General features: G+C 47.5%; 1 protein-coding gene across 1 annotated transcript; it reads right to left on the bottom strand.

The window, feature by feature from the left end:
* Positions 1-4,572: 4,572 nt before the first annotated feature.
* Positions 4,573-7,300, bottom strand: LOC119180398 (uncharacterized). The gene is made up of 3 exons (XM_037431588.2): positions 7,143-7,300; positions 5,616-6,305; positions 4,573-5,109 (listed from the first exon to the last, which is right to left on the bottom strand). Exons 1-2 carry the CDS (start codon positions 7,152-7,154, stop codon positions 5,619-5,621), a joined length of 699 nt encoding a protein of 232 aa, XP_037287485.2. The 5' UTR covers positions 7,155-7,300; the 3' UTR covers positions 4,573-5,109; positions 5,616-5,618.
* Positions 7,301-16,327: the final 9,027 nt, after the last annotated feature.

Genomic DNA, 16,327 nt, shown 5'->3' with positions numbered 1-16,327 from the left:
TGAAAAGTGGCCATCGGCATCGACGTGAACACGAGTGATGCAGGTATTCGCAACAGCTCTTGGATAATGATGACGTCATAGAGAAGTCACCCTGACTTCACATCACGTGACAGCCCATGGCGACGTCAGCCCATAACATAGTCACTTGGTCGATCCCGGGGTCATATGAACGGTAGGAAACCTAGGGGTATTCCAATACATTTAATGGGATCAATACAGTCTATCCAGAACGAAATTAAAGAGAAGATAAGATGACCATAATGTCTTTCACCTTCGAGTCTTCTTATGCAAATGCGTAAGAGACCTTGCTACTTTTAGTTCATCTATCCACGATGAACATTTGTTGGACACTGGGCCGGCGGAGTAGGAAAAAAAAATCTGGAGCAAAGCCGAGCAAATGCACACACAATAATTTATTTGCCGTTGTGTGGCGGGAGCGGTGCGGCCATAACTTAGTGCCACTGTTAAATTTAGCTCGGCCTTGTGCAAGGACGTTCTATCGTAACAGGGAACTCGAGAGAGAAAAAAAGGTTCTCCTGCCAAGATTTAGAAAGGTCGCCCACACCGTGCGTAGTGCAGTAATACATCACATGGCGAGAGAAAGGCAGGAGAGAGAAAAAAGAATGTTGCGCCACCCTGGACGAATACCACCCGTCCCACACACGTTGTGCTTTCGACGCATTAATGTTAACTGATCATAGAGTGAAGTATAACGATAGTCCTGCGAGTCTCCAGACTGTACACAATGCAGACCGCTCGTTTTTACTACGTTCCGATTCAGGAACGTTCCGACGTCCACTGTTGCATTTACATACGCTGAAGGTCTCCGCAACGCCAGGGGCACCCCTGTTTCGAATAACGGCCCTGCAAACTGAAAAGAAAATAAACGCTCTCAAGGAACGGTCGGCCACACCTTTCCTAGTAGGCCACGGGGTCCTTAAAAATTAGAGCCATGAATTAGAGCCACGAAAGCTGGCAGCCATGGCAGGCTGTTGAGTTATCTACAGCTCGGCGGCGCTGCGAAACCGTGCAGACTGCGATCTTCATGAATATTTATTGAATCGGCCCACGCCTGAATAAAGCGCTCCAGTTCAAACGAACGGGCTGAATTGAAACACGCAGAAAAAAGACTCCGCCCCCCCCCCTCCCACCACTTGCTTTCTTTCCTTGTGGAGAGGGTTAAACCAATCGAACAGACAGCGCGAGTTAGCGGTACGGCGAGTGCTGGCTACGATTGCGTTGGCCACAAGCACTGTTCCCGCTGCAAGACCGAATGTAGTGACCTCGAACGGAAACCGACCTAGCGATTTGTTTCTGGCAGCAAGGACGTATAAGATTAAGCCGTGGCTGAGTATCACGCAGAAAGAAAGGTATACCGACTGAGCCAATCTGTATTCGTTATCTGCAATCCGTAGAAATAGTTACGTTACTTTATAGACACGATAAGCGCGCGTACCTTGCCTTATTCACTATAGATATCGCCCTTGGTCTTTTAGATAATGATGATCTGTGGGGACTGTGGCATTTGCAATGCCATGCTTGCACGACCACGGTATTGACTCTCTCCATAACGGAGATAGCAAGGAAAGAAAGTATGTCAAGATGAAGCTTAGATAAGGAAGCTGAGATTAATTAGTCCATTCTTCCAGTGCTCTTTCTGTTCTGGCAGCCGTTTCCAAGGGAAGTAAGGAAGGATACAAAATAGAGAAAGGGAGCTTAACAAGAGACGTGCCCGGTTGGCTAGTTCACGCTTGGATAATAAGAAATAGGGTGGACAAGAGAAAAAGCAAATACTCCGTGGTATCCCATCCGAACGGCATCTTTATTTATGTTTAGAGCTTTGAGTCCGGGCTTTCTCACTTTTTGGGCGTTACCCTCTTTTAGTCTTATCTAAGCTTTGTGCTTCATTTAATTGTCCTGAATCATGTAAATATCTTATACGCAATAAAAAATCCCATCAAACCTTGTGGACGCAATGAAGCCCTAAGAACTGTGGCTGTGGCCTTCCTCTAGCCTCTAATTTTGTTTAAGCTACTGACTCTTTCTCTAAGTTCATGATGACGTACACGACATTACCACATACTTTAATTTATAACCAATGGTTGAGCAATACACACTTTACAGTGAGCGCAATGTTTCAATGAGGTATGTCAAATTGCCACTCGAGTTCCTAATGTTCCCCTTGGGCCACTGTCGGTTGCCTCACGTTGTTCGGATGTACAGCTTGAACTTTCTTGGTGTATTAAAGCAGTCATGAATAAACTATTATCTGGCATTTTGCTGCCCTCATATTGTTTTTTTTTACCTACCACACAGAACTCTGTTCCTTCTAGAAAAGCATTCAGAATGTGAACTGCTCGAATCCAAATGAAGAAAAGCCCAATTTTCTTCGTAGAAGGTTCGTAAAGAGTTCTCACTTGTACCTACGCAGCTATTACTTCCTAGCCAGATTGAGGTTTTTACTCATGCGAATTCAACTCATTTCTTAAGAGGACCTGTTCCACAAGAAGACAAAAGGGATTTCCACAAGAGAATATGCTATCGCCTTGGCAAATTTGATTTCTCTCTTGCTGGTCGCTACTTAAATGAGGGGGCTTTTTCTGTGCCTTTACAAAGAGAAGTTTTCTCGTCTAATAATATCCACCACAAGTGGTTATCTATTCATTCTTCTGAAGAGAAGTTTATTCGCTCGAGTGCCAACACTATATTTAGGCACTCTATACTGTATCTGCTTACTAGTTCTGCTGAATCTTTATAAACTGGGGCTGCATGACGCTAAGACACGAGCCGTGGAATGGCGGACCATGATGTTTGTTGAAATCTTAAAACTGAGTTGAAGAGATCGAAAATTCGTGACAACGAGGTTTCACTACCGCCGACGTTTGGACTAGGTTTCATATTCACCCCAATTTTTGCCTTTATTTAATTTACACATAACTGAGGCACTCTCCTTCGTTTGCTATTTGCTATTTTTGCTGAATGTTTCACAAAGAGACCAGCGGTGTCATGTGAAATGAGCCCAAAGCATATATATTTTTTCGCTTTTTCTTGCTTTATAACGGTGAGTTTTAATGATCAGTACACCAGATGTTATGAATGCGGGTCTACTCATCACCAGTTCCTCATCTTCGATTCAGTGTGGTTCTCAGAAAAAGGCATTCACATCGTTTGCCCTTCTAGACACCTAAACTATACGCCTCCTCCCCCCCTCCCAAAAAAAAAAGTTATCAACTCAAAAACAACACGAAGTTTCACACAAGCAATCATATTTTTAGCTTTTTTGCTTGTCACTGTGTCACTGTGAGTCAATGTGAGCTATCATTCACCAGATAAGTACAATAAGCATCGAAGTGAATTGTGCAAAATATTTTCACTACGATGCACAGTGTACAATCACCAAACGCAAAGCACCTTCTGCCTGTTGAGACACGGAAGTTCTAACGCATTTGAGTGAACAAACAGGAGAAATGCCATTTGTCTGGTCCTCTCATTGCTTCGTAAAATAATATGTGATGTTATAGTCTAAGCCGTATACAAAAGTAACCGTAAATCTGTATATTCGTGCATTCATTTGAAGATTGCATGGCACCCAGTGTTGTGCACTCACCTGAGTGTACATCATGATTGCACATGCAGTAAACGTTCAATTATTCTTGAAGATGACCCACGTGTCTATAATACTGGTGTACAATCCAAAAACGACTTGTATTTACCATTTCAGCGGTAACCTGGGTAAGCACGCAGAAAAATATTCAGACAATAGACGTCCATTAATAAATTTATTTGTCTCATGCGCAGAACACAAAGGTTGCAATGTACCCACACCATCGTTAAACATACACGGTAAAAGCAATCCATACCGTGCCTGAAATTCGAGCAGTTCCCGCAGCAAATGCAGCTACAATGCCATACAGTCAATATATGAAAATCATTTAATCGCAGTTTTGTTTATATGATCCTCCATTGGTAGTGGCGTAGGCAGAATCTTTTCTTTTTTTTTTTTTCGAGGGGGCGGAGCGGCCACGTTCCCAGTTCGGCATGGGGTTCAGGCTTGTAAGCGTGATCGAGTGCCATTTCCTGCTCTGCCTCCCACAGAAAAAAAAAATTAGTGGGAAGGCTGTGAAGGCACGGACCAATTTTCCCACCCTCTGCCTATTTTATTGTCAGTAGGTATCATAAAGAAAGCCAATAATTAATAATCTTGTATTTATCTCCGGCAACACTGCATCCCGCTCCTCTAGCTAACGCCTGTAAAGCGAGCTTCACCTTTTACCGCTACGTTGTGAGAGAAAGCCAATGTAAAAAGCAATTGCCCATTTGCGAGGCAAAACGTTCTTTACGGGTTCGCCATCAGGGACTATTACGAAAGCACAGAAACAACAAAGTGTTTTCATGTTAAGCCGGCTGATAGTATTTAGAGCCGCAAACTAATTTGTCTCGTCAATTGTGTTCGCAAGTGCTTACCAATATCTGGACGGTGAACTTGTTTCAAGATGCATTTTATGAAAACCGCATTTATTTCCGTTGTATTTTTATTCTTTGACCTCGTTGAAACCAAACAGCACACTTCAGTGCAAGGTTCTCAGAAGCTTTTGTTTATTTTCAAGGCTTTGTTGCAAGCAAAGCGAGGATATACACAAGCCGTGAAAACAAAGAAGGAAAACAAGAAGAGATGTACAAAGCCACTGAACTCCCTGCTGTGGTCAGCTGGAGTTCAAGGGAGACTAAAGTAAAAAAAGCCTTATGAATGATAACGTGCACATGTATGAAGTGGCCCCAAATGATCGCTTTCATAAAGCCCATTTCCGGATAAGCGGAACAAGCAGATATTGTGCCCACAGCTTGTTTGGCCCGCGCAGGATATAAGTGGTTGTCACCACGATGACTTTCTATGCTTTTATATACCTCCCCTCTCCCCTTAGAAGTGCAAAATGGCGAAGCATTTGTTTGTTTTCAATAACTTAAACATTTTATTAACGACAACAACCAATGACTCCAGGCTGACTGCGTAGCCCAATGCAGGCCGGACTTGCTTGCAGCCCTCGTCCCGAAGATCGGTCTTCTGGCGGGACCATTCATTCAGTATTTGTTTCCTAAGTGATGTTGTACCTGTAGCGAAAATTGAAAAAAGAAATGCATTAGTCATTTCAGCTTAGTAACACAACTCCCTACAAAATTTCGGCTAAGATAGCCAAGATGCCATTAGCACTTTAAGTAAGGCCACTGTGGAACCTTAACATTGGCCATCTCGGTACTCGTTGAAAATCTGCTGCATGGTTTACGTAGAAGCGGGCACAACACTTTGCGATTTATTCTTAGCTATCTATCACTTCGATGAGCTACATCATCGCTACACTAATACAAATACTCAATGCTTTTTGGTCATCACATACCCCTCTTTACCACCCACGAAGAAGCAAATCGTGTGGGTTTCATTAACATCCCTTCCTTTTCCTTTGTTCTCAGCTGTCTCTCTTTCTTTCTTGTCTTGCCCAGCAAGAGAGCTGCAGCATAACGTATCGACCGCAGTTGCCAGCATGCCCAATTCTACACCACGGCAGAATTCTATTCTAACAAGAATATCTGCTCATATTCGAATCAGGGCGCAAACGTACCGCTTAGTACTTCTTGACGGCGAGGCCGACGCCGTAGCCGAGTCCGTGTCCGTAGCCAAGGCCATAGCCGAGTCCGTGTCCGTAGCCAAGGCCATAGCCAAGTCCGTGGCCAAGGCCGTAGCCGGCTCCATAGCCGTAGCCAAGGCCGTAGCCGGCTCCGTAGCCAACGGCGACAGCGGGAGCAGCGACAGCGGCGACGGCGGGAGCAGCAACGGCAACAGCGGGACGCGCCACGGCGACGGGAGCGGCGACAGCAACGGCGGGACGCGCCACAGCGACGGGAGCGGCGACGGCGGGAGCAGCCACGGCGACGGCAGCGGCGGGACGAGCCACGGCGACGGGAGCAGCGACAGCACGGGCGGTGTAGCTCACGCCGTGGTTAACGTGGCTGGCGTAGGAGGAACCGACGAGGGCGGCAGATGGACGGGCGACGGCCACAGCGGGGGCGGCGGCCACAGCTGGGGCGGCGACAGCGACAGGGGCGGCAGCGACGGGGGCGGCAGCAACAGCGACAGGGGCGGCAGCGACAGCGACACCAGCACCATAGCCGAGGCCACCGTAGCCATAGCCGCCGTAGCCGAGACCATAGCCGCCGTAGCCGCCGTAGCCACCGTGGCCGTAGCCTCCGCCGAAGAGGCCGATGCCACCGGCGTTAGCGGCGGCGATGAGTCCGCAAAGGGCAACGACGGCCTGTGAAAATGGATTGTTGGGATGACCACAGTAGGACAGTGACAAAGCGCAGTAATATGAATGCGAAAACAATAGTCCAGAAGCTCCACAACAGTAGACTTCCTCTGCATGCCCAGCGCATTCCTATAAACAATGATGTAATGGTTTGTGCTGGCAATTGGGGGGTCTTCAAGTAGTGTGTGGTTGTTTCTCGTTCAGCCCGTAGTAGTGATGAACATATAAACTTTCCAGGGGCACTTCCAGGAATACGAAAACAGTGCACGCCACAACAAATATTATATTAAAGACCATACGCACATACACAGTGAGAGAAAGGGGCTTTAACTCTACTGCAGTAACTGAGTGTCAGATTAAGGAATTAAAACCTTGTGGCACGTTTAGCTCGCTAACTACCAGGCCTTTAGATCCAAATCGTCATCAAAGTAAGCAAGGTGGTCCTATCGTCGTCAGTTACAGTATCTGGCGTTCAATTTTCAGGGTGGGTGAGAGGTCGGAAGGTGAGGACAATCGGGAGCGTAGTTCACACCTATAGGTAGGTGTCATTCGCAAGCTCGGTGATACTCCCAGCTTTCTTGCTTCTCTCTTCATAATCTTACATACACCGTGCCGTTTGAAATGCAAGCCGCATCGGGTAACCTCATTTTGTCAGCGTAATAATTGCGAGCCTAAATCTCGAAAAACCGTGAGTGGTCCTTTTACGGGACGGGTTACAGTAACAGGCGCCCTTCTTGCGGGACAGACCGTACCAATATTCCTCATCCCGCCATTCGGCAACGGAATGTTTCTTTCGGCACCCGTCTCAACCTCTGCACGAGTGGTTTAGGTATAAATACTTACGAGGGCGTTCATGGTTGGCTTGTGAGCTGTTTTACTCGTGGACCCGAGAAGACCAGTGAGTTGTAACGGCTTCCGTCGGGCCCTTATATACTTCGGCCACCTTTCCGCGTCACGGGCGAGAACGAGAGGGTCAGTTAGGCTGACCGTCAGTGAGAGTGGGTTATCGCCCTTCCTCTTTCCTTCCCCCTCCACACCACACCTTCTCTCCTCTCGCTTGACCCTAAAGCCTACCGGGCGCAGTGCGGCAGCCAATGATCTCGGCCAAGGGACCGCGAGCGGAAGAGGGGGTTCCGCTAAGGAAAGCGAAGGCGCCTTGGGCGTGTCGCACGCGGTCGGGACGGAGGAGGCGACGGACGATACAGAACACCGCTGACCGCACCGAGTCTCGGACGACGTCCGGCGCCCGTGGCCAAGGTCGCTGAGGACCGGTGACGTTCCTATCGTTTCCACGGGACACCGCCGCGGGGAAAGAGGGGGGCCTTCTGGTCAGAGGCGGCCGAGAAATGCAGGGCATGGAAAGGAGGACGAACAGTGTTCTGAAGAGAGGGGTATTCCGGCGAGGTGTACAGTGTTAGATCAGTGGTACTTTTAATAGCTGGGACACCTTGCCTGAGTAAGAGGAGGTTAGAGAAATATGCAGTATTGCAAGCAGTTATTCCATCACGTTCTAGGCGCGTTGGAGGTCTTGACCCAGACATGTGTCTGGGGTACTTTCCACGACGTATTTTCTTTTTTCTAGATTTTTTTTTGTTCGCGGATGCATACACGTGTGTGCCCGGCTGTGAGCGCTTGCGACGCGAAACTTCTTAACAGGCATGGGTTGTACAGATAGTCGACATTTGCCTTCCAAAGAACAAAAAAAAAAGGCATGTGGGCCAAATGCGCGATGTACATATGGACCACATACGTTTGGTGCAGTTGGTCTACAATAGACATAAGAGGTGGACCAAATGCCTGACAAACTTATGACTTGACGTAACACGAAACCCCGATCTGTCTGTCCTGACTTAAAGGGACTGTCTACCGTCTTTCGTTGCCCTCCTATTTTTTTTGTCACAATAAAAAACGTACCATGTGAAGTGTCTAACTTTGCAGCGGCTTCTCTGGAACGAACGTAGAAATTTTTAAAACAGAATTTTTCGTTCCGCGTTATGTCTCCTTCCATCGGTGGAATGAATGTTCCCAACACTGGTCGGTGCCAGGGAAAGTCGGAAACTGAAACCACGTGAGGTTCTGGCAGGCTTCATCAAGTTTGGTTATTAATAAAACAAATATCTTAGTGGTCGTTCTAAGCACACACACACACTTTTGTGTTGTTCTCATGAGCGGTGGCGGACGCCGTGGTCGTGTTTCTCCGCCGTTTGCAGGCAGGCATGCAGGCAAGGGAACACAATGCTGGCAGCGCCACTGGGCACGTGAGAAAAAAAAAGCAAGAATTGGTCTCTGGCGCAAGCTAACGCTGCCTCAAGTGCATGAAATACAATTTCAAGTAAAACGTGTTTGTTTTTAAACAAAATAAGTTTAGCGGCGTGTATTTCTTGCCCTACCAATAGATTTTGCCCTACCACCTATTTTTTTAGTTTAGCACTGTTTAGAATATTATGTAAAAGTTGCAAAATGGTATTGTTGCATGCAAGGAGGGAACGAAGAATCACTTAATCAGTCATGCATTACCCGCCATGATAGTCTGTCTAGTAGTTATAGCGTTCGACCACTAAACCGAAGGTCGCGGGATCGAATCGCGGCCTTGGCGGCCACATTTTCGATAGAGTGAAAATGTTTGTCGCCCTTGTGCTTAGATCTATTGGTGAACGTTTGCCGTCATGAGCCACATGCGTAACATAGATTTTTTTTTTTTCCACCGGGTGAAGGGGCCAGTCAAGCTGTGAAATGCAACTTTTTTTTTTTGCACCATGCCGCGTATACAATGCGTTGTTCATGTATTTTTCAAGTGGTTAAAAAAATGAACTCAGACTCAAACGTTAAAAAAGCCCACGTGGTCGAAATTTGACGGAGGGCTCCATTAGGGCGTCCCTCGCTAGCATATCGCTGTTTCGAAATAACTTCGTCCTGCACAGCCCCCAGAACCGGCCCACATTCAACGAAGTGACGATGTCGCAGGTTGAATTGCGTCATTATGATGTCATGTGTTGTGACATCATAGTGACGCGATGACGACGTCACAAAATTCGGCGACCTCTGACGTCAGGATTGAGGCATCGTCAAATGATGATGATTTTTTTCATCGCTCGTTTGGACACCCATGGCACCAACGGCAAATTTTCGCATTTGATTAGGTATGTAAAACATTCACAGGGTATTGCTATATTAATATCTGTAGCATTAGTCACAACGCGTCATCCGGAGCATTTATTGTGAGACAGTCGCCATCCATAGTTACGACGTGATTGTACCACTTAACCCAACCAAGTATCCAGTCGCAGCAAGTGCGAGCCCCTCCCGCGGCGGCCTTGCGATGGCATCGCTGAAGAAACGAGGGCAAAGAGGAGTGGGGCAGCAGTAATACGCGGCGCGCCCTACAGGCGAGGGAAAGGGAGCGTTGGAGAGGGCGTCCAGCATCGACGCGGGCGAGCTTCTTATAAACGGGAACCCCTCCTCGTGCCTCGGCTGTCATCGTGGGAACCGCTGGCGGCGGCCATGGCGAGCTCTGGCTCGAAGTAAAGGACAGCTTAACGACGAGGAAGTGTACGTTCTCCAGGCAAGAAGTTCCGACGGTGCTTTCGCGTCTGTTCTCAGTCCGCCGCGGCGGAGCAGTGTTTAAGGTCCTCAGCTGCTAACCTGAAGGTCGCGGGTTCGATTCTGGCCGCGCCAGTCGCATTTCGACGAAGACGAAAAGGTAGAAGCCCATGTACTGAGCGACATCAGAGCACATGTACATGGTAGAAATCTCCGGAGCTCTCCGCTACGGCTTCTCTCATGATAATAACACGGGTTTGGGACGGAAATCTCTAGCTATTATTATGATCTTTTGTTCTTGCGGAACTTTTCAAATCGCCGCCGCTGTGTTCTGTCCTCGAGCGGCGAACGATCCGTCTCTCATTGCGTCCCACTCGAAGGCAACCGGCACTGGACTGCTAACATAGGTGTGTAAGGGTATAACGCCCCGAAGATTACGTTACGTTTATGAAGTATGTCATAGGCGAGGGCTCCGGAAATTTCGACCATCTGGCGTTCTTGGCCCTGCACTGACATCGGGCAGTGAACCTGCCTCGAGCTTCTCGCGTCCAACGCGCGGTTGGCTTTCAATCCCTCGACGTTGGGCTCCGCATTGAAGTCATGGTTAAATTATATGAATCGCGAAACTTGAAATAACTAAAAGTGTCGGACACATATTGCCATGAGCATCAACGCCCGCCGACGATTGAAGCACGACTAGGTGAGGAGGAGAAAATAACAAAAATCAAAAACTCAATATCTTTTTTTTTCAAATAGTGGTAATTTTATATGCGTAAAAGAACTGTAAATTTACTTTACGTTCATCTGACACCTGGCTAAATAGTTGGTTGTTACAGTTTTTGGTCGAGTGCCATCGTTGGAAAGGGGAGGGGGGGGGGAGGTGCATCCAGACAACTTGCTATCAGAGCTTGTGTTTAGTTCGGTGCATCGCTAGATCAACGAGGCATCGCTCACTTTTGCGTGGCGGTTTCGTGCGTAACTTCCGTAATTCGTGTATTTGCCAATGTGCTGTTTACTGGTGGGACATTTCGGAGGTGAACTAGTTCAGAGAATCTGTAGTTAGCCGCTCATGGCCGATCCCCCAGAGTGGGTAGGTTCCAATGATCCCATCATCATCATCAACATCATCGTCATCATCATCATCATAATCAGATAGCTGCTTCTGTGACTGCCGACTGTTTTCGCTGGCGCAAGATTGGCGTGCCCTCGCCTTTGGTGACGGTAAATTCGACACGCTATACGCAACGAGACGCCGTGCTGTACGGTTTCCAAAGCGATATTCTGGAGGCTGCAGCCTGTCTGCATTGGTTTTCCGCGATTGGGCACCGTGAATATTCGAATCTTTATGCTATTCTGCTCATAAACATTCGTGTGACAATTTCATCGGCGAAGATATCGGTGTCCGTTGCAAGTACACCATTTGGCTAATAAAACAATTTTGCTTCCTCAATCTTTTTTTGTTGGTCTTTTTTTTCTTTCGCACACGCAATTAGCTAGCCATAAGGCGGATAAAACTCGCGTCTTTATAACGCCGCATAAAAGGGGGGCAATCTAAAAAAGTTCAATTTCGCGTCGTGCAGGGAAAATGCGAGACGTCGCTAGCGCTTCCGGTTGTGGCGTCTTATTTTTTTTTTACTTTTTGTTAGCTTGCCTCTCCACACGTAGATGGCGACGGTGGTACAGGCCGCCAACTACTGGACACATGGGCTTCTATGGAAGTTACGTTAACAGTTTACGTATACCATCCTGGAGCTCTATAACTACAAGACCACCAGCTGGTGCGCTGGACTGAAGCGAAGGGAACAAGACAAGTGACACCGATCATACATGTATTTTCCCAAGACGATTTGAACACGAAAGCCGCTTTATTTCTTTCTTAGTACAATACATCTTTTCGCCCTCCACCCCACCCTCTGTCGCCCGCTACCTGAGAACATTCCGTACCCAACATGTTTTAGCACTACCTCCGGGATCGAAACATCTTTGATCATGCGTGCATGTCATGTGATGAGGCCAAAATGGCTGCATTGTGGATCAGTGCAAAACTACAAACTGGCCGGCTATACAGAGCAGGTGCGTGTTAATGTCTCTCTCGCCGGTGTCACTGTGTTTTGCATAATATATGCATACCAATTAGCTCGACATGATCCTTGTTAATGTCATAGTACAGTCGTGGCGGTAACCCTAACGAGGAAGGTATACACCAGTTGCATCTTGCCGGCACTTATCTACGGAGCAGAAACCGGGAGGCTTACAAAGATGGTTCAGCTTAACTTGAGGTCGACACAGCAATCGATGGGGGGGAAAAATGATAGCTGCAACGATAAAAGAAACGAGAGCAGAATGTACAGGGAACAAACCGGGGTTAAGGAAGGACATTATAGTTTAAATCAAGAAGAAGTGGACATGGGCTGGGCACGTAGCGCGTAGGCAGGATAACCGTTGGTCATCACGGGTAACTTACTGGATTCCCAGAGAAGGCAAACGCACGAAGGGGAGACAGAAAGTTAGGTGGACCGATAAGGTAAAGACGTTTGCAGGTATGACGTGGCAGCAGAAAGCACAAGACCGGGTTAACTGGCGGAACATGGGAGAGGCCTTTGCCTGCATCATCATCGGTCACTCTGATTATTATTATTATTATTATTATTATTATTATTATTATTATTATTATTATTATTATTATTATTATTATTATTATTATTATTATTATTATTATTATTATTATCAAGATAGCCAGATTAAAATTTCTGTATGAACTAATTCACGGTTACCTAAAATTAGAGGCCTCAGACTATATATTCGTTGATCGAACAAGGCTAACCAGACTAAAACATCCCCAAAGGCTGACAGAATACTGGTTGTATGATGCTTCATGAGCCCCGGTCATATGATGCTTCACATATATGATGCTTCACGGTTGTATGAGCCCCGGTCATATGATGCTTCACATATAAAATGGCGGACACTTTAGAGCACTACTAGTACTGTACTGTGGGAGAGCGCTACGCTAAACGAGAAACGTTGCGCGTTTAGAATTGTGAACGCTTTAGAGAACAATACATGCACACTGATATGGGAGAGAAGACATATGCTGCCCCGGTATGGGTTTAGAAGAAGTGGTTAACGATATACAGTACTTGGTACTGAACTATTGGAGAGCTGAAAGCCGTCCCACGTGATGTGTTTTGAAAAGAATTGTCAGATCCCACGTACTAGTGCGAATCTACGGTATGCGAAGCACGAATGAGAAAGGTTGATATGTCGGATTGAAATCAGCACAACGTTACGAGGCGGAGGTAAATTATGCCGTATAAGACTTCCATGCCGTGATTATCATGTTTGGACGTACCGTTTACCTTCGTCGTCTATTCACGTCACTTAATACCAATTTCGGTATATGTTGAGCTAGCAAAACCGCCGCGAGCACACTATGAGCGTAGCATGTAGTCATGCCTTACATGACACGGATATGATGATTATCATGTTTGGACGTATCATTCACTTTCATCGTCTATTCACGTCCCGTGATACCAAATTCTTTTTATGTGTAGTTGGCGAAACGGCCGCGAGCGCATCGTGTGTGTGGTATGTAGTCGTGTTCTTACATGACACGCGTGCCATGATTATCATGTTTGCACCAGTCATATGCCTTCATGATCCATTGACGTCACGTAACACCGAATTCGGTATATGTGGAGCTTGGAAAACGGCCATGAGCGCATCGTGAAGGGCCCAATATACTGATGTAACGTTGACGCACGCGATGCTACGCTAGCAAAACGCGAGCACTCGATAGTCTGACGCCAGGCGCGACCGGCGTCCGTCGGCGCTGCCCGGCGGCAACCGGCGCGAAATACGACATGCTGCATTTCGCGCCGATGACGTTACGCAGACAGAAGTGCGTCTGCCTCTTTTCGTGACGGAGGGACGCCGGACGCGCTGAAACGCGCATGCGTCAACGCAACGCAGCACGAAATCGGCGTTTGGCATGGAGGCGCCGTTGTGTCACGACAAAACGAACGCCGGCGCGCACGTGTGCCAGGTAACGTCGATGTGTATTGGCGCCTTGAATGTGGGATGTAGTCATGTCTTTACATGACACGAACCTCATGATTATCATGTTTGCACCAGTCACATACCTTTGGAACCATTTACGTCCCTCAATGCCAAATTTCGCATATGTGAAGCTAGCGACACGGCCGCGAGCGCATCATGAGCGTAGCATGTAGTCATGTTGCTGCATGGCACGCATATCATGATTATCATGTTAGCACTAGTCACATACCTTCGTCATCTATTCACGTCTTGTGATACCAAATTCGGTATATGCGAAGCTAGCGAAACGGCCGCGAGTGCATCATGAGTGTGGTATGTAGTCATGTTGTTAGATGACACGTATGCCACGATTTTCATGTTAGGGTCTGTTCCTTGTGTTCGCCATGCGGTCTTGTACCATACCAGTTTTGCAACATGCCATGTGAACGAAACCACCACAAGAGCAGCAACACCATGGAATGTAAACCATGACAATGACATACATGACATGACTTTCATGTTATGAGTAGTCGTGTATGCTCGTCTTACAGTCATGTTATATGCCATACCAACTTTGGTGTAGATACCATTATTGACACAGCCAGGAGGGCTCAAAGTCGTAGGCGTCGAGATAGATAGATACGCTCAAAGTCGCCGAAGTTCACCAAGAAATGCTTCGCATTTAAAAGTGGTTAACAATTTAGAGCACTAGGTACTCTACTATGGGAGAGCGTATGTTTAGAAAAAATTTATTTCCACATACGTCAATAACACTCAACAGAACATTTCCGTCTTAGACATACTCTAACGATGATGACAAGACAGACGTCATTTACAAGAACATGGATATGAGATGACGTTGAAAAAACATGTACATTCGATGGTTCACTCAAACACAACCACAAAATACTTCAAGGTAAACAAGAGACAAATAAAACATAAATATGCAGTTTGCCTTTTATGGACGTTTATTCTGTTGCAGTCTTACTTGAGTGTGACTTTAGGGTTATCATTGTTGCTGTGCACCCTACTTTCACTAGTTTTGATCGGAAACTACAATGAATTAATGAAATTTTCACAACATAGGGGCAATCTTTATTAACCCAGTGTCCCAATTTCTTCTAAGAACAGCCAAACTTTATTTGACCATAACTCTCTATTCAGTTATTATAGAGACACTAACACTACTGCGCATCACACACGCAATAGGGATACGCAGCCGACCCGCCGAAATGGGCTGATGAATGAAGTCTGCCTGGTTGGTCTGAAAGAACCGGTGTCGCACGCCAGAATCACACAGAACACGTGCCACGACATGCGCTCTCCGCCCCTGCCCCCGACCTCTCTATCAGGTCGAACGCGGGCGTGATCGTCCTGTCGAACTTCTTCTAGGACCTGAGGAGCAACCACAGGGTCCTGTGCAAGACCGAGGGTGACGACGAAAGGAATGTGAACGGCTGCCGAAACGCCCGAGTCGTGTATTGGGGCAAGTTCAGAGAGAACAGAGAACGAGAGAAGCAGGAGGCGCTGATCTAGAATATTAGAGACTGATGCAGGTTAGTACTCGCGCACGTAGAGAGAGCTACAAAAGAAATCAAATGGGGCCGTAAAAGAAAAAGTAGCAATGCCACCGGCTGAAGAATCACCGGCTCGCCACCTAACCTCAACGAGTGGGCCCACCTCGTCACGAGGCAACTTGCCCGCCGCAACGCGGTCACTCAGGCAACAACAGCCGCAGCCGTTGTTGTCAGGGTCCCCGGTGGAGGAACGGCGGTGGCAGCCACTGGCACCAGTGTTGCCGCTATCGTCACCACCACTGCCTGCGTTGTAGCGGTGACCGAAGTTAAGGCAGACGGAACCAGAGGTGCAGAGACTGCTAGGCCGAAGAGTGGCCACGTGCCACGCGTTGCTTCGACACTACAAGAAAGAACGAAAGAACAACATCTGGAACACCACGTGTGCCTGGACAAGTCGCAAGCGCTGGACTTCAGGGAAGCGGGTGCTGTCGACCACCGCTACCACCTGCACCGCCTAAGGCTCGTCTCCTGGCTGTCCATGGCACAAGCACGAACGGGCCAGTGTGGCCCGTTCGCATCGCCATTCGCATCGCCGTTCGCCAGTGTTCGCCCATTCATTGTGCATTGAGAATGCGTCAGAAACGAAGGTTGGTCCCAAAAAAGGACGACGCCAACAGAATGACCCTCTGAAGCGGGGCACCTTGCTGTGCGATGGCAAGCCGCCCTCCTCAGCGAGGTCCGCGAAGAACAGGACCTGGTTATCCAGCGAACCAAGACCATCGCGAAGATCCCGAAGATGTTCCTCGAACGACGTATCTATGGCTACCTATCAACGGGCGCAGTGGCAGCCGTTTGACAAATGAACTGTATTCAACTCCATTCACAATACTTTTACTCCTACTCTCATTATTTTACAACTACTCTCATATTCAA

The sequence above is a fragment of the Rhipicephalus microplus genome, chromosome 7 (assembly GCF_043290135.1).
Source record: "Rhipicephalus microplus isolate Deutch F79 chromosome 7, USDA_Rmic, whole genome shotgun sequence".
Classification (NCBI taxonomy): Eukaryota; Metazoa; Arthropoda; class Arachnida; order Ixodida; family Ixodidae; genus Rhipicephalus; species Rhipicephalus microplus.
The sequence above is the reverse complement of the archived record's forward strand: the minus strand, read 5'-3'. Positions and strand labels throughout refer to the sequence as shown.